Source organism: Acinonyx jubatus, chromosome A1 (assembly GCF_027475565.1).
Source record: "Acinonyx jubatus isolate Ajub_Pintada_27869175 chromosome A1, VMU_Ajub_asm_v1.0, whole genome shotgun sequence".
Classification (NCBI taxonomy): Eukaryota; Metazoa; Chordata; class Mammalia; order Carnivora; family Felidae; genus Acinonyx; species Acinonyx jubatus.
In genome coordinates, this window is record NC_069380.1 from 14127055 (window position 1) to 14147016 (window position 19962).

At 36.0% G+C, this 19962-nt stretch overlaps 1 protein-coding gene across 11 annotated transcripts in view; it reads left to right on the forward strand.

The window, feature by feature from the left end:
• Positions 1–19962, forward strand: part of NBEA (neurobeachin) — a 676718-nt gene that overhangs the window by 434233 nt on the left and 222523 nt on the right. For all 11 annotated transcript variants that reach the window (XM_053214308.1, XM_053214315.1, XM_053214324.1 and 8 more), the window contains one exon: positions 18529–18672. In XM_053214308.1, coding sequence (XP_053070283.1) covers positions 18529–18672 — 144 coding nt within the window. The remainder of the gene's footprint in view (positions 1–18528; positions 18673–19962) is intronic.

Here is a 19962-nt window from a genome sequence, read left to right on the forward strand (position 1 = left end):
TAAATTGAAATTACCAGTCCTCCAATGGGTTGCAAATAAAGTTTAAAAAAAACCATCTCACATCAAATATATCATCAACTATTGCACTACAGTAGAACTGTACCTTAATTTTTCCTTAAAAAAAATCTATATTAAATAGAAAATATCAAAATATTTTTATAATTTAATAAAAATACTACTATTTTAGTTTGCTGTCTACCAAGAAATATAAATAGGACTATTTTGTACCATTTTTAAGTGCTCCAACAAATTGAAGTGTAATTGATCAACTCAGAATTGAATAAACTATATACACTCAGAAAATACCATTAATGAACCCCTATCTATATATTTTTGTTATTAACCACTTTTGTTCTTACAATTACTTGTGTTTTTATTATGATAATTTTCATTTACTTGAGTATAATAAGTGAGCCATCTGTTTTAAAATTTACCATAGTTTATAACATGTAATACCATTCATGTTCTTGATGGATTAGACAGAGAAAATACTTAATCCTGATAAAATAAAATGTGCAAAGCTTTTAAAACTTGTTGTACAGGTAGTCCAGGAATTGATATAACTTAGTAAGACTAAAACATATTAAATAAATAGATGAGGATTTCATATTAAACTATTATGCCTAAGATAAAAGTTTCAACATAACTTTATACAATAAAAGTAACTATAGGAAAGAACATGCTAGAAAAAAATTATAGTTGACTGGTACTATAGGGGATTTCTTTAATGAACAAGAGAGATCACCTAAGGATTTTAGTGCCTAAGGATTTAAACTTAACTTGTTGTGTTATCTTTATGCTTAAAATAAGATATTGTCTTGGGCGCCTGGGTGGCTCAGTTAAGCGCTGACTTCGCAAGGTCATGATCTCACAGTCCATGGGTTCGAGCCCCTAGTTGGGCTCTATGCTGACAGCTTGGAGCCTGGAGCCTGCTTTGGAGTCTGGGTCTCCCTCTCCCTCTGCCCCTCCCCCACTTGTGCTGTGTCTCACTCTCTCAAAAATAAGCAAACATTAATTTTTTTTAATGACATATTGTCTTTACACTCTAATAGAAGAGATTTTCAGAAATACCTAAAATGTCATGCTTTATAATTTGAACTTGAAATTATTAAGACTTCACTTCATACACTTTAGACTTTTTCACCAACCCATCCTATTTGAATTCATCCCATTTGAAAATAGAAACATATAGAGACAGTTTGTAACAGAGTTAGGCTAAATTGATATTAGTAGTGATACTGAATTGACAAAGGTTTATTTATACAAGATCCACATTATACTGTATTCAGCATTCTATAGATTGCTTTTAAAGAGTCTGTTAGTTTAAAAAACAAAAACAAAAAACAAAACAAAAAAAAGGAGCCTGTTAGAAAAAAATGGCATTCTCTGTAAAAGCAGATACTTTGTATGTTTAATTTGTAAAATATCTGTATTATTAAACCATTGTTAAAGCCTATCAGAAACAAATTTTAAAATCTTTTACTTTAAAATCTTTTAAGACATCTGATAGTCAGCTTTTGATGCCACAGTAACTACTGTTACTGAACCTAAACTGAAAATAGCAGTTTAATTTTGAAATAGATGAAAGATGTAGGTAATACTAAACATCGTCCGAGTGTAGTCTAAGAGTATTTTATTTTATTTTTTGTCTACACATAAATAAACCCTTTTGTTATTAAGTTTTTTGATTCCAATATAGTTAACATACAGTGTTCCTTTTAGTTTCAGGTGTACAATATAGTAATTCAACGATTCCATACATCAGCCAGTGCCCATCACAAGTGCACTCCTTACTCCCCATCACCTATTTCACCCATCCCCCCCACCCAGCTCCTCTCTGGTAACCATCAGTTTGTCCTCTATGCTTAAGAGTCTGTTTCTTGGTTTGTCACTCTCTCCTTTTTTGCTTTGTTTTGTTCTTAAATTCCACATATGAGTGAAATCATATAGTATTTGCTTTTCACTGACTGACTTATTTTGCTTAGCGTTATACTCTGTAGCTCCATCCGTGTTGGTGCAAATGGCAAGATTTCATTTTTTATGGCTGAATAATATTCCATTATGTATATATACCACTTCTTTATCCATTCATCCATCAATGGACACTTGGGCTGCTTCCACAATTTGGCTATTGTAAATAATGTTGCTGTAAACATCGGGGTACATGTATCCCTCTGAATTCATGTTTTTGTACCTTAGGGATAAATATCCAGTAGTGCAATTGCTGGATCACAGGGTAGTTCTATTTTTAACTTTTTGAGGAACCTCCATACTGTTTTCCAGAGTGGCTGCACCAGTCTGCATTTCCACCAACAGTGCACAAGGGTTCCTTTTTCTCTACATCCTCAGCAACACCTGTTTTTCTTATATTTTAATTTGAGCCATTAGTGTATGGAGCAATTTATGAATTTGAAATTTGGAATGAGCGGTATTCAGAACTAATTATCTCTCTTGAGTTGAGTTCATTGATAGAAGGCAAGAGGGGTATGTTTTTTTATACATAACTAGAACAAAGACCACGTGTATGCCATAAAATATTCAGGAAAGCTATATGGTACCCATGCCAGAGTTATTGTCACATCATTCTCAAGATTAAGGTCGTGTAATGGAAAACAAAAGAGAACTGAAACAATTCTACCTCCAAAACCAGCTCTAGAGCATACCTCTTCAACCTTCAGCACAGTTTCTATCGGTGGGCCTTTGCAATTGTGTAGAGAGTAGGGAGTAAAATATGGAGGATGTGAAGAGATGAGTGGGAAAGTGCCCCCTGGTGTGAGCTGTACACAGAAATAGAAAGAAGTATTAAAAACTGCCAAGAGAAAAAGGTAGCATTGTATCTTCTTCCAAACTCTCAACGTGCCTCCTAACCTATATGTAAAGTTATTTCTTCAGAAGAAATAGAGAGTAAATGTAAGTTATTATTACAAAGCACTTCATCCAATAAAAAAAATGTTGAAAACCTTAATTAAAATATTTTAAATAAAGCTTTTTATTCACATATTGCTAGAACATTCATATAAAAGTAAAAAATTCAGCCCATCATCTGGCCACTCTGCCTGCCATTAAACATTTAAATGTGTTTTAAGTACCTTCAAGTCTAGCAGCATTTAGACTTAACATCTAATTTATTAAATATTTTGGTTTGTGTAGACCTAGAAAAGGTACATTTATTGTACATTTTTGTAAAAGGCTTCACATTTTGAGAGGGCTTCTAGGACAAATTGAAATTCAATTGGTTTCTTCCTCGATGTTAAATAATTAGAGTATTTCAATTTCCCTGTACATTGTGTCTTGAAAATTAAGCATTAAATGCACAGAAACTCTGCTATAATCTTTGGTCCAAAAAAATTATATTCATCTACATTGTGGCAGCAAAATTCTTTTAAGAGCAGAAGAATATTTTGTGAATGGAACTTTCAGTATGGATATAAGTGTTTGAATCAGTGATCAATGTTTCCAGACTATTAAACAAGTTGTACATAAATAGAGAATACTTACATGGCCATCAAAGCAGTCCCTGGGATTTGAACACTGGTAAGGTCTATCTGTTCGTTCCTATAGTACAGTAAGTTTCAAGAAGGTGAGCCTATACTAATGTAACAGAACTGAAACTGAATTAGCAGACTTAATATTTTATTTAAAATGTTTTGAATCACTTGACTTTTCCCTAAATTCAGTCATTTAGATTAAACTGGAGTTAAACTTTCATGTGATGGGTGGGAACACTTAGCCATAATTTGAACATTCTTTTCAGATAATCTGTGTGGAGCCACAAATCAAATATATTAACAGTGCTTTCTTTTATATGAGCAAATAATCAAAACTGGGTATATTTTCAAGAAGATAGAAAGGACAATAATTTTGTTTCATACTGACTTTGAAAAGCTTCCCTTTCCATTTCATTATTAAAACTTTTGGTTGACCTTTTCCTGTTGGAAAACATTCTTAATACTGATGGAGTTTTTCATGCTTCTTAGTAATACTAATGAGTTGAATAATTTATGAGGTTGTCATGCGCAAAAGATTTGGTGTGATTTGATATACTTTCAGCCTTGGTGTTGGAATGTGATTAATAAAACCTAGAGGCATGTGATTTTTTCCTGATGTTTAATGTTCTAATTTTGTATGTATTAAATATGCTATTTAGGTATTTTCTAATAGTAAAATTTCTTAAAAGTGCAAATTTAATTGATTAGTAGGAATTTTACAGACCATAAGAATATAAGGAAAATATTTTAAACTCAAAATTCATCTTCTGACCTGCAGGATTTTCTTCTTCAGGGCAAATTAGCTAATGGGGAAATGATTGAAAAGGAAAGGTTTTGTGTATTGTTTATGTGTTTAAATAAAACCTAGACTAGTCAACTTCTGGTGCATTTCCGGTGCTTAAAGATTATGCTGTCAAAGAAGAGTACAAAATCTTAATAAGTGTGGTTGTCTTTGTTGACTGTCAATTATCATTTAAGACTCTGTTTCCCTTCCATAAAGGTATAGTGGAACAATGTTTCATCAAAGCCTAGGATCGCAAGCTCCCCATGTCTGTGATCAAAGACATCATCTTAAATAGGTCTGATCAGGCATCGCAGAAGAGGGCAGGCTGCTTCAGCTGGAAAAAAAAAAAACATAGAGCAAAGATGACAAAGTTAATCAGTCATTTCTTTGGCAATAAATAATAAGATATGCTGAGAACTGCAAATGAGAACACCCTTAGGTTCCTCAGAGATGTGTCTGCTTAACACCTGATTTATCTAAGCTTGTGAAGCCATCAAGATATGACCTTGATGAATAAAAAGCAGCTCTGTAATGAATCTGGAATTAAATTAGTTTTGATGGTATATGCATGACTACTGTAATGTGCTGCTTGCAGAAATAAGAAAAGCACTTGAGACTAAAAAATACTAATGCAACTATAAAAATTGAGAAAGAAGCTAATTGACTTCTTTTTAAGAGTTTACAGTTATTATCACATTTGAGAAATACGATTTGATTTTTTTACGTAATAATCTATCGTTTGCATTATGTAGAAGCCCTCGCAAACATCTTATTACTGTTCATCGATAACTCCATTTTAATTGGTGTGTTATTAATCGAATCTCCATATCTTGAATAAATGAGGTGATCTGATTATGGTTAAAATAATTCACTGAAAGTTAATGATGTAAACTCTTTTAAAAGAAGAAGAAAAAGACATACAAGGAATCATCTTTCAGCTCTTTTTTATGCCAGTGTCACATTTTAATATCAGAGCATTGTCTTCACTTCTCATTTTTATATTCTCTCAAAATAATTGAAACAGATTACATAAATGCTGTTACAAAATATGCTTATCAGATGCATTTTACAGACTTTATATAGCATTTTTGTACCAACAATTGTTCTAATTACAACTCCCCTGTCTCTGTGTTGAAGATGCAGATTGTAGCTTTAAACAGATTCAGAAGAATCAAATCACTGTATTAATTTAGAAGCATTTATTGAATATCTTCTATATTCCAAGCATTTGCTACATGCTGGCTTCGAAGTTTGAGACCATTTCTACCGTCTAAGAGCATATAGTTTAGTGCTTTATAACAGGGTGGAGGTGGGGGGGTGTTCCCAGCATCTACTGAATAGAGACTGCTGCTAGAATATCCTGTCATGCACAGGCAGCTTCCCTAGAATGATGACAACAACAAAACTCCAGCCCTAAATGCCACTAGTGGAATGCCACAAGGTGGAAAAACCCTGGTCTACTGGTGAGAAACAGTTATCATAAAGAGAGGTAGTAGTTCATAAAGGAGCGCAGGGGACAGAGTGACTAACTGTGAGTCTGATGGGTTGGAGTAGGCTTCATAGAAGTAATTACTTAGGAACCGTCTTGAGAGAAGATTAGGAATTTACCAGGTGAGCCAGGAATGGCAGAGGCAGTATCAGAAATTACCAAGATATGAAGGCATAACTTATTCCTTTGAATGGCCTCAATGTTTTGCTTTTGTGATAGGCCCCTATGTAAAAATTTCAGAAAATGTTTGACTTTAGGTGTATCATATTCTGAGATAAAAACGATTTGAAAACAGGAAATGATATCTTCTGTTCCATTTAGAGCGTAGAATTAATTCAATTCTATGTAGTTAGTTGCTGTTTTTTATTGAATTGATCAAATCGATTAATTTCAAGGTATACATACAGTATTTTCATCATTTAAAGTAGTAGTATTGAAAAATAGGATTTTTATGGAATAGGTCTACAAGTATGGTATTTTCAAATTCTGAAATGTATTTTTTATGCCTACATTTTCTTTCCACTTAGAACATCGAAGGCTGTTTAAGATAGGGAGCTGACAAAATTATATTACTGCTGAGTGGCATAGAACTACCCATAATGTTATTTATGTTCTTTCAGACTAATTTTTCATAAAGTGTATACACAATTGCATTTATAAGTAATTACAGCGCACCATGATAAATATTTTTGTCAACGTGTGTTAAAATGCTATCTGAGCTCAGTGAAGGGAGTTGCCTAACTGAAGAAATACATTTTAGCTAGACTTGAAAGGATGAATGGAGATCTTCACAAGCCAGTAAGTGAAACGGTGGCAATGTGAGAAAGGGGCCACACAGTACAACATAATGTGTCCAGGGGATGCAAAATGGTGCTATGTGGTGGAACACAGGATAGTGGGGACACTGTACAAAATGAGGCTGAAAAGCCTGTTTGAAGCCACGTTGTGAAAGGATTTGTCAATAGACAGAGCCATTAAAGGATTTTTATTTGAGAGAATGACAGACCAAAGAAGTTAGATGGCATGCTAGTAAGTGGTAGAGAGAACAAAAATGCAATCAAAATACCATTCTCTTACTATATAGTATGTTGCCTTAGGTACACTTGGAATTCTGACTGCAAAGAGCATTATTGAACACTTTCCTGCTTTGAAGTTTACCTGTTAAATTTTGGTTACTCCTGTAGCCTACAGATGAACTTAGTGTCGTTCACAGCATGCGCTTCAGGTGTCATGTACAAGACGTATTTTGAAATGCTCTGAGGGGCAGGGCACCTGGGTGGCTCAGTGGGTTAAGCATCTGACTTCAGCTCAGGTCATGATCTCCAGGCCCATGAGTGCTGACAGTTCTGTGATCTCTTCTTTGTTCTCTCTCTCTCTCTCCCCCTCTCCCCCCTCCCCCTCTCCCTCTCCCTCTCCCTCTCTCTGTCTCTCAAAAATAAATAAAAATTTTAAAAAGATTTTTAATGTTCCGTGGGGCTCCTGGGTGGTCAGTCAGCTAAGCAACCGACTCTTTGATTGCAACTCAGGTCATGATCTCACGGATTGTGAGTTCGAGCCCCGCATCTGGCTCCAGGCTGACAGTGCAGAGCCTGTTTGGAATTCTCTTTCTCCCTGTCTTTCTGCCCCTCCCCTGTTCATGTGTGCACTCGCTCTCTCGCTCTCTCAAAAATAAATAAACTTAAAAAAACAAAATGTTCTGAGTGTTTTAAAAGTGCTTTAAATAACCTATATCAACACCATCTCTTAGCTATTCCATGTTTTTTAATGATCAAGGAGAAATTTTTATCAGTTTTTTCTCCCATATTTGAGCCACTTGCTTATGTAGCCAAAATATCTCCTACTCCCCATTCCCAGGATCTTAAAGTAAATTTTCCCCACTGACTTCTGTGACAGGCTTTCAGAAGCAAAACCAAGCATCATTCCCTAGGTTGATGCCCCCCACTGCCATAGGAAGTGTGCCCATCTCTCAGCCCTTGGTTCAGTTGCCCGATGCATCTTTCATTCCTGGAGTTGTCAAAACTTTCTTCCTTCCATTCTGCTCCTCATCTGCCATTTACTCCTCTTGACTCACCATGCAAGGTTTTAGTCCTCCCTCCCTCCCTCCCTTCCTTCCTTCCTTCCTTCCTTCCTTCCTTCCTTCCTTCCTGAAAAGAAATATGCTCATTGTAGAAAATCTAGAAAAGGCCAGAAAAGTACAAAACGGGGAAAAAAATCTCTCATTGACACCCATGTAAAGCAGCTATCTGCCGGTTTTGATGGCTTTATTTCTTGCTAGTCTTTTTCTAAGCAAACTTCAGCATAGGACCCAAACACTATGCTCTGTATCAAATAATCACAAAGATGAATAATGCATCGTCTCTGCTCTTTATGATATTGACAGGGTTCCAAACTGCCCCAAGTTTTCTATATGTTTTAGCATTTTTTTCCATAAGTAAAGTGTGCCATGTGACTTTTAATGTAATAAGGTCCTAGTTTGAATATTTCACAATTACCCTAACTTCATGGCTAATCAAAACCCAACCGAGTAATATCCAGTCTAAAATGCACAGGGATTCTACATTTACTATCATGTATATTCTTAAAATATGGTTTATCAGCTTTCCTTTAAAAAGCACAGAATGCATTTTTCTACATTCACTCCATTAAGAAGCTTATTGAGTTAGCATTTTATACTTGTATAGTGCTGCACTTAAATTCAATAAGATGTTCTTGCACCTTTTTAATTGCATTTTTTTTTCAGTTTAAAAATGCTGTTTGAGAATATCCCCTTTGTTGGTCTGCTCTAAGAAATATTGCTTACATATGAATGTTTTGAATTAGGAATAAATGAAATTCCATTTTTGCTGTCAGAACCAAATTGTAAAAATGCACTGCATGTCTTGGAAAATCAGTATACTCTATTAGCAGGCCTGTCGATATAAAAAGTGCCTTCCATTTCCACCTCTTGCTCTAAGAACCTTTTCTGTGTTACTCTGAGGCAGTTCACATAATCAGAGTATATTGTCAGCTTACTGGAGTTGGGGAAGCATGAAATGAAAATCACGTTAATATCGATCCAATTCTTTTACTTGCAAGTGTCCTTGATGTCCTTTTCCACTGAGCAATAACTGTTGATGTTAGGTAGCCATTTCCTTATTTTAGTTCATACAGTCCAGTAAATCGTTTACAAGCATAGCTAATCTAAATGAGAATTTGCTGCTCAGAATAATTCCTGTGAACACTCTATCTTAATTAATGTCCCTATTGCTAATTCTGTATTTCACTCCACCACTGAATATTTTCCTGCAGCTTTCTAGAGAACAGCCTACCTGCAGATATAACATTTGTCCGGTTTGAAACAAAGTCTGTGCAAGTTTTTCATTGGTAAAAAAAACCACAAGGGATGTGGCACTCTAATTTTATGTGATGCAATGATGTGCTGAAGATGAGCCATAAGTAACATACTTATTGATTCGGGCAAGGATTACCACTTCTGAATCAGGTTCAGTGTAGATTTGAAGCCGGGATCTTGGGTTTTTAGTTTTATGGTAGTTGAGATAATATCTATTTTGGATTATTCAATGTATTCTCAGGCAACAAAAATGAAGTGGAAGCCACAATTAAATCTAATGCATTCAGAATGCATTTATGTATCCATTTATTGCATGTTTATTGAGTCAGTGACCACTTAGATTTTTACTTAAAGTGTGTTGTTTTCATAAGATGATTTTGTGTTAATGAAGGGAGTCTCCTGACTCAGCACCAGGTATAGAAGAGAGAAAAGGTACTTGAAATTTTTAGTCATTCTTTTTAGTAGTGTTTTTATTCAGTATCACTAACAGTTTTTATCATTAGGATATTTCTACTGTAAAGTCTTGGATTTTTAAAAATTTGTTCTACATAAACCATGATTTTTTTCGTCTTTATGTCAGCAGTATTTCTCATGAAAATATTTCCTTCTTTCTTAAGGAAAGAAATACTATGTCTGTGATGTAGAGTCAAACACAAAATTTAATTTTGAATTTAAAGTATTTACAAAGAAAAATATTTACTTCAAACAATTTTTAAATCATATTACAGTAAAGTGTATTGTATATATGTATCTACTGCATTTATATTATATTAAGGTCGGCCTAAAATGTTTTTGAGTCCTATGTTTCTCAATATAGAAAAAATTTCATCTTATTTGAAATGTTCAAAATTATAATGTTCTCATTAATAGATTGGTTCATATATATTATTGCATGGTAACATGTCGCTATCTAATAATATTAGGTGAGAGGTATATTTACCTTAAAATCTTTTCCTTTTAGTAAAAATTAAACTTAAAGTTACTAAAAGCACTGTTCTATAATAGTATTTGTTGCTCTGGTTTCAGCTTTAATGAGGAAATGTAATCTTTGTTTTACAAGATGCCAAGAAATTAATACCTCATTAATATTTCTAAAAGCATTTAGGTTTGAAAATGAATCGCAGCACATTTTTATTACTGAGGTATAACTGACATCGAATTGAAACTTTTTTTTTTTTTGGAGGAGAGGGGAAAGACAGACAGAGAGGAAGAGAAAGAGAGAATAGTAAGCAGGCTCCATGCCCAGTGCTGAGCCCGAAGCAGGGCTCAATCTCAGATCATGACCTGAGCCGAAATCAAGAGTCAGATGTTTAACTCACTGAGCCACCCAGGCACTCCCAAATTGAAGCATTTTGTCTTATTTACATAGAGGTAGATTTTGTCAAAACACATTTTACAAGCCAGAAATATCGTAAAGTGGTGTATATTGGAAAGAATTTCTCTTTCACGAAAGAATGTTATCTTGCGAAATTGACTTCCAGATGTTTAGAAACATTAGAATTTTTCCTGATGTTACATTTAGCTGAAATTGAAATGATACTAAATTTCTATTCTGCCCATTCTCTTCCAGTGATGGAGAAGTATATATTATGTGCATTATCTATACATAATACTCTAAAGCAAATTCTGATGGTAACTTTGTTGAGAAAGCTGTTCTTTTCATTCGAATGTCTAAGATATTAATAATACATTCTAAAGACACCAATATACAAAATCACAAATGCATGCCAAAGACATTGATGCTTATGTAGTTTTATTTAATAATATCTTTAAATGAATATTATGGTTATTGGGGAAAAACAGTTTTTAATGTAAGCTGTTTACATTCCATTGAGTTTCACAAACACTTCATGGCACCTGTCTCCAGGCCCTCCTTCCTGTCTTCAGGGAGCATCTAATCAATGGAGGAGTTGAAGGCTCATACTGTGTTTTAGTGAATATAAACAGAGAAATGACAGCATGGCAGAGGGAACATTAATCCCAACCGAAGGAAAGAAAACATTTATTTGTTGAATACCTGTTGTTTGTTAGGCATTCTGCTAAGACCTTACATGCATGAATTATCTTGAGGTGTTTTTTTTTTTTTAATTTTAATCTCCTCACATCAGCCTAGTTTTTTTCCCCCTCCTTTACATAAGTCTTAAAAGCATTATTATACACAATAAAATACTGGCTGTATTCTTTTTCAATTTTAAGTTATATGCTTAGTAAACTCTTTTAATATTCTCTTGTTAATTTTTTATTTTACCATAATTTTAACAAACATTTTTGAAACCTTATTATATAAATAAGCTTCACACATTTTAAAGTATTTTAATATACACTGTCTCATTTTAACATTGCAATAATACTATAGGAGTTTGGTTGATAGATACCTATTCCTCCTTCACAGGTTGAGAAACTGAAATTAAGAGATTGGTCTAAATATGTTTTCAAAATATGCTCTTAATAGATGTTAGAGGGGAAAAATAAAGTAAGAATTGCAAACCTCATAGCCCAGGTTCTTCATTTTTGAGGAAGCTATAAAGGACATAAAGAGTCAAATGACTTCTGTATTGTGCATATAAAAAAATGATTACTATTTGAATTATGCTTATATTTTCATGTGCTCATTCAACAAATGTTTGTTGATTTCCACTTTGTTTGGTATTTGGCACATATCTAATTAAAGTCTTATTAGGATAACACCTAAATGAAAGAATCCAGAAAATACCAAAAAATCATAATATATTTTGACTAATTTGTTAGGTACAAAGCTTATACAGAAAAGGGAGTAATCAACTAAACTGAATCTTGAAGGACAAGGCAGATAAGAGAATTCCCTGTGAAAGAAATTACGTATGTCAGATTTAAAAGCTTGAAAAAGTATTGCATGTTTGGGACCAGACACATCCAATTCTTGGGGGATATGAGATGTGAAGATACCAAACCAATGAAATAGTGAGGTTAAATAAGTAGGGGGCAGACCATGAATCATAGGTCATGAATTTAATTGTGCAGGTCGATTAATACTGAAATTGTATTCTTAAATGGTAGATTTACATTAGATAGGTAAATAGATGCATAAACACATGCATATATCATTTTTAATAAATAACAAATTAAAGCCATATTTCTGTACTCAGTGAAAAATAAATAATAGCGTAAAACTGGTAAGAAGCTGATGCTGTGCTAAAATTGGCTTATTACGGGTTTATATCTTTTCTCTGTGTGTTAGTCACATATATATAATTTATAGCTAACTTATGGCTGTAAATTACTTTTTTTTTCAATATATGAAATTTATTGTCAAATTGGTTTCCATACAACACCCAGTGCTCATCCCAAAAGGTGCCCTCCTCAATACCCATCACCCACCCTCCCCTCCCTCCCACCCCCCATCAACCCTCAGTTTGTTCTCAGTTTTTAAGAGTCTCTTATGCTTTGGCTCTCTTCCACTCTAACCTTTGTTTTTTTTTTTTTTTTCCTTCCCCTCCCCCATGGGTTTCTGTTAAGTTTCTCAGGATCCATATAAGAGTGAAAACATAGGGTATCTGTCTTTCTCTGTATGGCTTATTTCACTTAGCATCACACTCTCCAGTTCCATCCACGTTGCTACAAAGGACCATATTTCATTCTTTCTCATTGCCACGTAGTACTCCATTGTGTATATAAACCACAATTGTAAATTACTTTTTATCTCTGTTAGTATAGATGTTTCAGAGCTGTATAGAATATTCATCAAATAATTTCTGAAACAAACTACAATGTGCTCTTTTTCTTTATATTAACTGTTAATATTTATCAATAATAATTTAAAAAAGGACGTGATGGGTAAATGAAATAACTTCTTTTGCCTAGATTGTCCTGACTCTCCAGATGGACATATTCTCTGAGTCTTCAATTTGTCATTTCTATATTTAACATATTTAATGATAATACATTATAGTAGTGATATTAAAGTGTAGAAACAATTCTAAAAACATTTTAGTTCTCTTGTTACTTCTGTTTTAGAATATACTGTGTTTCACATGGATCTTGTTTATTAATAAATTTAATGAGGGGTCCCTCAGTGGCTTAGTCGGTTAAGCATCCAACTTCCGCTCAGGTTGTGATCTCACGGTTCGTGAGTTCGAGCCCCGCGTTGGGCTCTGTGCCAACAGCTCAGAGTCTGGGGCCTGCTTCGGATTCTGTGTCTCCCTCTCTGTCTGCCCCTCCCCCGCTCATGCTGTGTCTCTGTCTCTCAAAAAATGACTAAATGTTAAAAAAAATTTTAATAAATTTAATGAAAGAGGAGCTTTATTTAGGTTCATATAACAGATTATTCTACATTAAATAACATTTTCACATACAGCGCTTCAAACATATATTTACTAAGAAATCCAATGGGTATAGAACGTCTTCCTGTAGTTGTTGTTTGTAACACAATGTGGAAAATAATGTAAGAGTAACTTTGGATTTGGATTAATCTATAATTTGGTGGCATTTTTTTGTTTCTGAACCTTCCCAACTTATGGCATTTTGATGTTTTCTTAGAAAATAAGTATATGTGTGTATACTATCCAATTTTACACACAATTAACATTTTCAAATCTAAGTAGGGAGTTCTCATGGTCTGTAGTATTTGCTTGTTAATTTCTTGATGAATGGTTAAAGAGACCAAGAAGTGCACTCGGTCCAACATGTCTTCTGAAGACAGATGATCTCAAATAAATTCTCTTCCCAATCAGATTTTGATTTGTTGGGTGTTCAACCAATTCTTTCCAAGGACAGTGTTTATAAGCCTTGTAATGAGACAGCCCTTTGAGACCTTACCTCTTTTTGCCTGTAATTTTGATGAATGAATCTCTAATTCATAAAAGATATTGCAATTGAAAAGCACCTTTGGATCTTGTACACTTTAATTTAGATAAATGTTTGGTGCGATACCACAAAATCAGGAAGTTTACTGAGCTACAGACTGATAACACTTCAAACAGGGGTGGCAAGTTCAGTGTGTTGGTACAGATTACTTTACTATCTATCTTTTAAAGGCATGATTGTTTTACTACTTTAAAACCAGAGATGATAAAATTGAAAGCTTAATATGCATTTCAGAGTTTACCTTCCTTTGACTACCTTTATTTTATTTGTAGATTTTAATAACACAAGAGTAATGTAAAGCATTTTTCTTAATGACAAAGCAGATTAAACATGATTGTGTACAAGGTAAAACATGTTTTATCAGGCTGACTCATACTTAAAGGGTTTAATTGATTATTTCATGTAAAGAACCAAGTTCCCTTTTGTGTAAATACACAGATTCTCCAGTTTGCCCCCAAATTGGAGGCAGATCAACCAGAATCTCTGAGAAATCTTAGGATCTTCAGATTAAGAAATATCCAGAGGTGACGTTTATGTCTCAGGTCATCCATTTGTTTAGCATTTAGGAGGGCTCACTCTGTGTCAGGCAGTGTGCTAAGAACTGAGAAGACAAAGACAGAAACATGTTGCCAGTGATCAAGGAGCTTTTGGGCTGTGTGGAGACAACAAGCCAACAGCCAATTCCAATACCTGTAACTCCAGTAGTAGGATTTGCAAGGGTGGGGGAAGCATAAGGGAAAAAGCACACAAACTTAGCTTAAGAAATCTGCGAAGAGGGGTGCCTGGGTAGCTCGGTCAGTTAAGCGTCTGACTCTTGGTTTCCCTCAGGTTATGATCTCATGGGAGTGAGATTGAGTCCTAGCCTTGGGCTTTGCCCTGGGCCTGGAGCCTGCTCTCTCCCTCTCTCTGTGCCCCTCTCCTGCCCCCCCCCCATAAATAATAAAGAAAAAAATAAGAGAAATCAGAGGGGTGCCTGGATGGCTCAGTTGGTTAAGTGTCCAACTCTTGATTTCAGCTCAGGTCATGATTTCATGGTCTTGTGAGTTAGAGCCCAGCATCGAGCTCTGTGCTGACAGTGCAGAGCCTGCTTGGGATTCTCTCTCCCCCTCTCTCTGCCCCTCCCCTGCTCGCACTTGCTGTCTCTCTAAAAAAGCAAACAAATAAATAAATAAATCAGAAATCAGAAGGGCGCTTGGGTGGCTCAGTTGGTTAAACATCAGAGTCTTGGTTTCAGCTCAGGTCATGATCTCATCATTTCATGAGTTTGAGCCCAAGCATCAGGCTCTGCACTGACAGTGCAGAGCCTGCTTGGGATTCTCTCTCTATCTCTCTCCTTCTCTCTCTGCCTCTCCCCTACTTGCACTGTCTCTGTCTCTCTCAAAAATGAATAAATAATTTTTTTCTTTAATAAGAGAAATCAGAGAAGGGAACACAGAGTGGGTAGACTTGAACTCATTCAGCGAATGTTTGTTACATGTCCCCTGGGTACCAGGCGCAGAGGCTGCAGAGACAAGGCCATAATCTAATGGAAAGGACAAACACATAACAGATTAACACCTGTACAGTGTAGTTGAGTTCTATGTAAGCTGTGAAAGCACAGAGTGGTTGGCTAAGAAAGGCACCTAAAGGAGGTAATTTGAAAGATCAAATAGGAATTAGCCCAACAAAGGAGGAATGAAGGAACACACCATACAGAGGGAATAATATTAGCCCTGGGTGAAAAGGTCCAAGCACGTATTTTGGAAGCTATAACTGGTTCAGTAATGGTGATGGGGGAGTAAGAAAATATAATGCAAAACTGGTAATGAGGATAAAAGGCCTAGACCAGCTGTGCTAAGGAGTTTATTTTTTTAACGTTTATTTATTTTTGAGACAGAGAGAGACAGAGCATGAACGGGGGAGGGGCAGAGAGAGAGGGAGACACAGAATCGGAAGCAGGCTCCAGGCTCAGAACCATCAGCCCAGAGCCCGACGCGGGGCTCGAACTCACGGACCGCGAGATCGTGACCTGACCTGAAGTCGGACGCTTAACCGACTGAGCCACCCAGGCGCCCCAAGGAGTTTAGATTTTGACTCCTATCATGTAAGACTTGCATTGAATGTTGTTGATTGGGAGGAGTTACTAAACAATATTCAGCAGGAAAATATCAATTTATTTCTGCTTTGTAATAATCACTCTGACAAAAACATGGGGATAGAGTGAATAAGGGAGCTATTGAAGACCTCCAGTCTAAAACAATGGGAGCCTGAGCTGGGGCCATGGCAGTCACCTTCCAAGATGACCCCCAGGGTTTATGGCTTAAGTAAGTGGGTGTATCAAAACAGGGAGAGGTGGAGAAGCCAGAGATGATTCATTCAGTTAGGGAAATGTGGAATTAGGAATATCCAACTGCAGATGTCTAATAGAAATATGGCTTCTCGGTTATTAATCATTGGATTTGTGTCTTTTGTTCTCAGATGATGCAAGCTCTGAGTTGCTCAAATTAAGTTACTACCCAAGAAGCAAACAAGTTATAAAGATAGCTACCCCCAGAAGAGTTCTGTTTTACTGGCTTTATATCACCAAGAAACCAAATAAAATTAAGATAAGATTCTGGAGCATTCAGTATTCAGTCCTCAGGCTTTTATTCCAGAAGTAAAAATCATCTGTGGGCCTGTGAAAGAATATACACATAACCTGTTTAATTCCTCTCACCTCCCACATAGCATTAATTTGTAATAATATTGTTTGTTTCTGAAGTATTTATCAAAATATGTTTTAACAAATCTATTACTTTATACTGTTCTAATTGCCATTATCCAGTAAGAGCTAGGATAACAGACCGTACGTCTCTGACAGTGACATTCTACAGCGCTATTATGACATGACCGTGTTCCCCATATGTTTTTTATTCCTCCACGTGCTACTTTTGAGCCAACTTATTAACGTTTTAAGCAAACAGAATTTGCTCTGAGTCGCTGACAGAAACAAGTGTGTAAGTTGCAATGAAAGGCTAGCTGTTTTCCGATGCAAGTTTTACAGCGGCTAGATGTACTTCTGAGGAAATGGTCGAGCAGGTATCACAGACATTAATGGACTATTAATATCCAAAGTCCTATATTGAGGCTAGGAGAATGGACCAAAAGTATTGCTAATTGTTCACTGTAGAGAATTTTGGCCAAAGGTGTGATAAGATTTGGAGAGTTATTGCACATGTACACAAACATCATAACGGCCCCTAGAACTCTGATGTGACACCACCATGCAGGAGTGATGTATTAGGCTCCCATTTTCAGGAATATTTCCACCATGCCTAATGACGTGTAGGTATTTTCCCAGGAAACGCTGCTTCCTTGAACCCTATATGCTAATACTACAGCTAGAACACATTAAATTACATTTTCTTCCAGAAGGAATTCCTCCTTCAAGTGATATGAAATAGAGGTGTTTTTTTAGCTATCTATATAGATAGATAGCTAAAATATATGTATGTTTACATATATATACATACACGCATATATATGTGTGTATGTGTGTGTATGTATATATATAAGTTTACTTGCTATTCAGATCATTTGAGTCATCATCACCTGCCAAAGCGGGTGGCTGAAGTGGCTGTTCTTAAGATATTTTAATATAATGTAGAAATTTAAATACTGAATTATATCCATTACGCAGTCAGATCCATGAGAGATTCAAATGCATTGTAATTTGTAACCTTAACTGATTGCCATGTTAATGCTAGGTCAGCTCTGGCTGTATTTCAATTTTTCTGACTTACTTTCTTTTTATATATTTGGCCTTCTATACTATTTTATATAACAAAATAAGGCTATCAGTTTAGAAAAACTATTGATTTCACTAACTGTTAATAGCAATTGTGCAGCACATTTTATGTCTATACTAGTCCTAACTCCACCTGTTTGTAGCTTCCCAGTGGCAACCACTTCTCTCTTCAGATGTGGATGCGTTCTTGTTTTCTTCATACTTCTGTACTTTCAAAAATGATCTGATTGGGGTGCCTGGGTGGCTCAGTCAGTTAAGCAAGTGACTTTTAGCTCAGGTCATGATCTCACGGTTCAGGAGTTCAAGCCCCGCATTGGGCTACAGAGCCTGCTTGGACTTCTCTCTCTGCCCCTTCCTCACTTGCACACTCTCTCCCTCTCTCTCAAAATAAAGAAACTTTAAAATTAAAAAAAAATGATCTCATGTAATGATTATCCAATTCACACAAAAGTACAATTGTGTAGAATTGTGTACTTTTATGTATCAGAAAGCCAAGTTTGTGGGGAGGTGCAGATTTTTTATAGAAAATGGTGATCTTAGAGCCCCAAGACATGGGGGGCTTTCTCCTACGCCAACTCCTAGGTCTCCACGAGACATGAACTTTCTCGGCCTGCTTCCTCATCTGTGAGATGAGGGTAGGTGATTACACCCCCCACCTTTCTCAAAGCTTTTCTGAAAGCAAACCGGATGAAGGGGAAAATGATCTCTAGTTCTGTAATTGTGAAGTCATATGTAAGTGCAGCATAAACTTATAAGAAAGTAATAGGTTGTTTTTTATACAAAAAGCCAAGCAATCATGATCACCTGTATTATTTTGGTTGTGATTAGGCACTGAAGAAGATGTGGTAAAGTCCAAGAAAACCTTCAGAAGTCAAGCAATAGTGAATCAGAACGCAGAGACAGAACTTATGCTGGAAGGGGATGATGATGCAGTCAGCTTGCTGCAGGAGAAAGAAATCGACAATCTTGCAGGTAAATGTGTAAATATTTTTCTTCTATTTGTTATGAGTGATAAATATACACAAAGTTCCTGAACTGGAGATCTGTCTCCTGGTGAATGAGTTTGTACCAGTGGTTGGAACGAGGCTGAATCTCGTGAACATTAATCATTTACTTTATCTCGTTTCTTATATTGGAGAGAAGAAAGTACATACCAAACAAATATGTATTTTACTACTAATAATTGAATACTGTACCTACTCTCTTTGTAATGAGGAGCAACATTTTAATGTGAGATAGTGTATAGCATAAATTGTCCTCTCTAACTGCCTGAATAATTGGAAGGGGGGACAGAATGCTAGACTCATCAACATACATGTGACTCCAACATGCACAGCCACCTCAGCCCCGAGACCATCGAATTTGCCATTGTTTTCCCTGCTGTCACTTTTGGGAATGTCCCTCCCCATTCCTGTTTTTTTTTTTTCTCTATCCCCACACTGCTAACCCCCACATTCTTTCACCTGTCTGCCCTCAGTTTCCATCTTGTCCTATGCTGGTCTAAGGTCAGTTCAGAGCAGTACCTGCCATGACCATGTGGGATATGGATATCTCAGAGTGTTGGCCTATACCCTTGTTTGGGTTTTAAACCATCTTTGAGACTCTGATGAAAACAGGTTGCTTCACGAAGGTGCACATATAATTTTGTACACAATTTCAGAGGGCTCACTGACCCCTGGAAACCAGTCCCTAGAATCATATCCTGGATCTCAAGTGAAAAACTCCTGCTTTAGAGTCAAAAAGTGGCTGAGTCTTCCCTCAATTCTGTATTTTCAGTCCATACCACAGTGGGGAGGCAGGTGCCAGTAGAGAAGTGGACTTGTATTCATCATTCTGTTTACAAAATAGCACTTCTGTTTTCAGAAATGTGCTGAAAATGATCTGGCATGCTTTATGAAAACCTCCAGTGAGGGCCACCTGGGTGGTTCAGTCAGTTAAGCATCTGACTCTTGATTTTGGCTCAGGTCATGATCTCAGGGTTCATGGGATGGAAGTCCACATCGGGCTCTGCACCACCAGCACAGAACCTGCTGGGGATTCCCTCTCTCTCTCTCTCTCTCTCTCTCTCTCTCTCTCTCTCTGCCTCTCAAAATAAATAAATAAGCTTTAATTAAAAAGAAAAAAGAAAGCCCCTGGTGATGTTTTCTACCAGTTAGAGATTTCTCTTTTTCCCAGAGTTGTTCTTATTAATTGTAAACTAGAGGTGGCACATTATTCTCCCTCTTCTATAAAATGTTTAATAAGGTTATTCTAATACCAGCT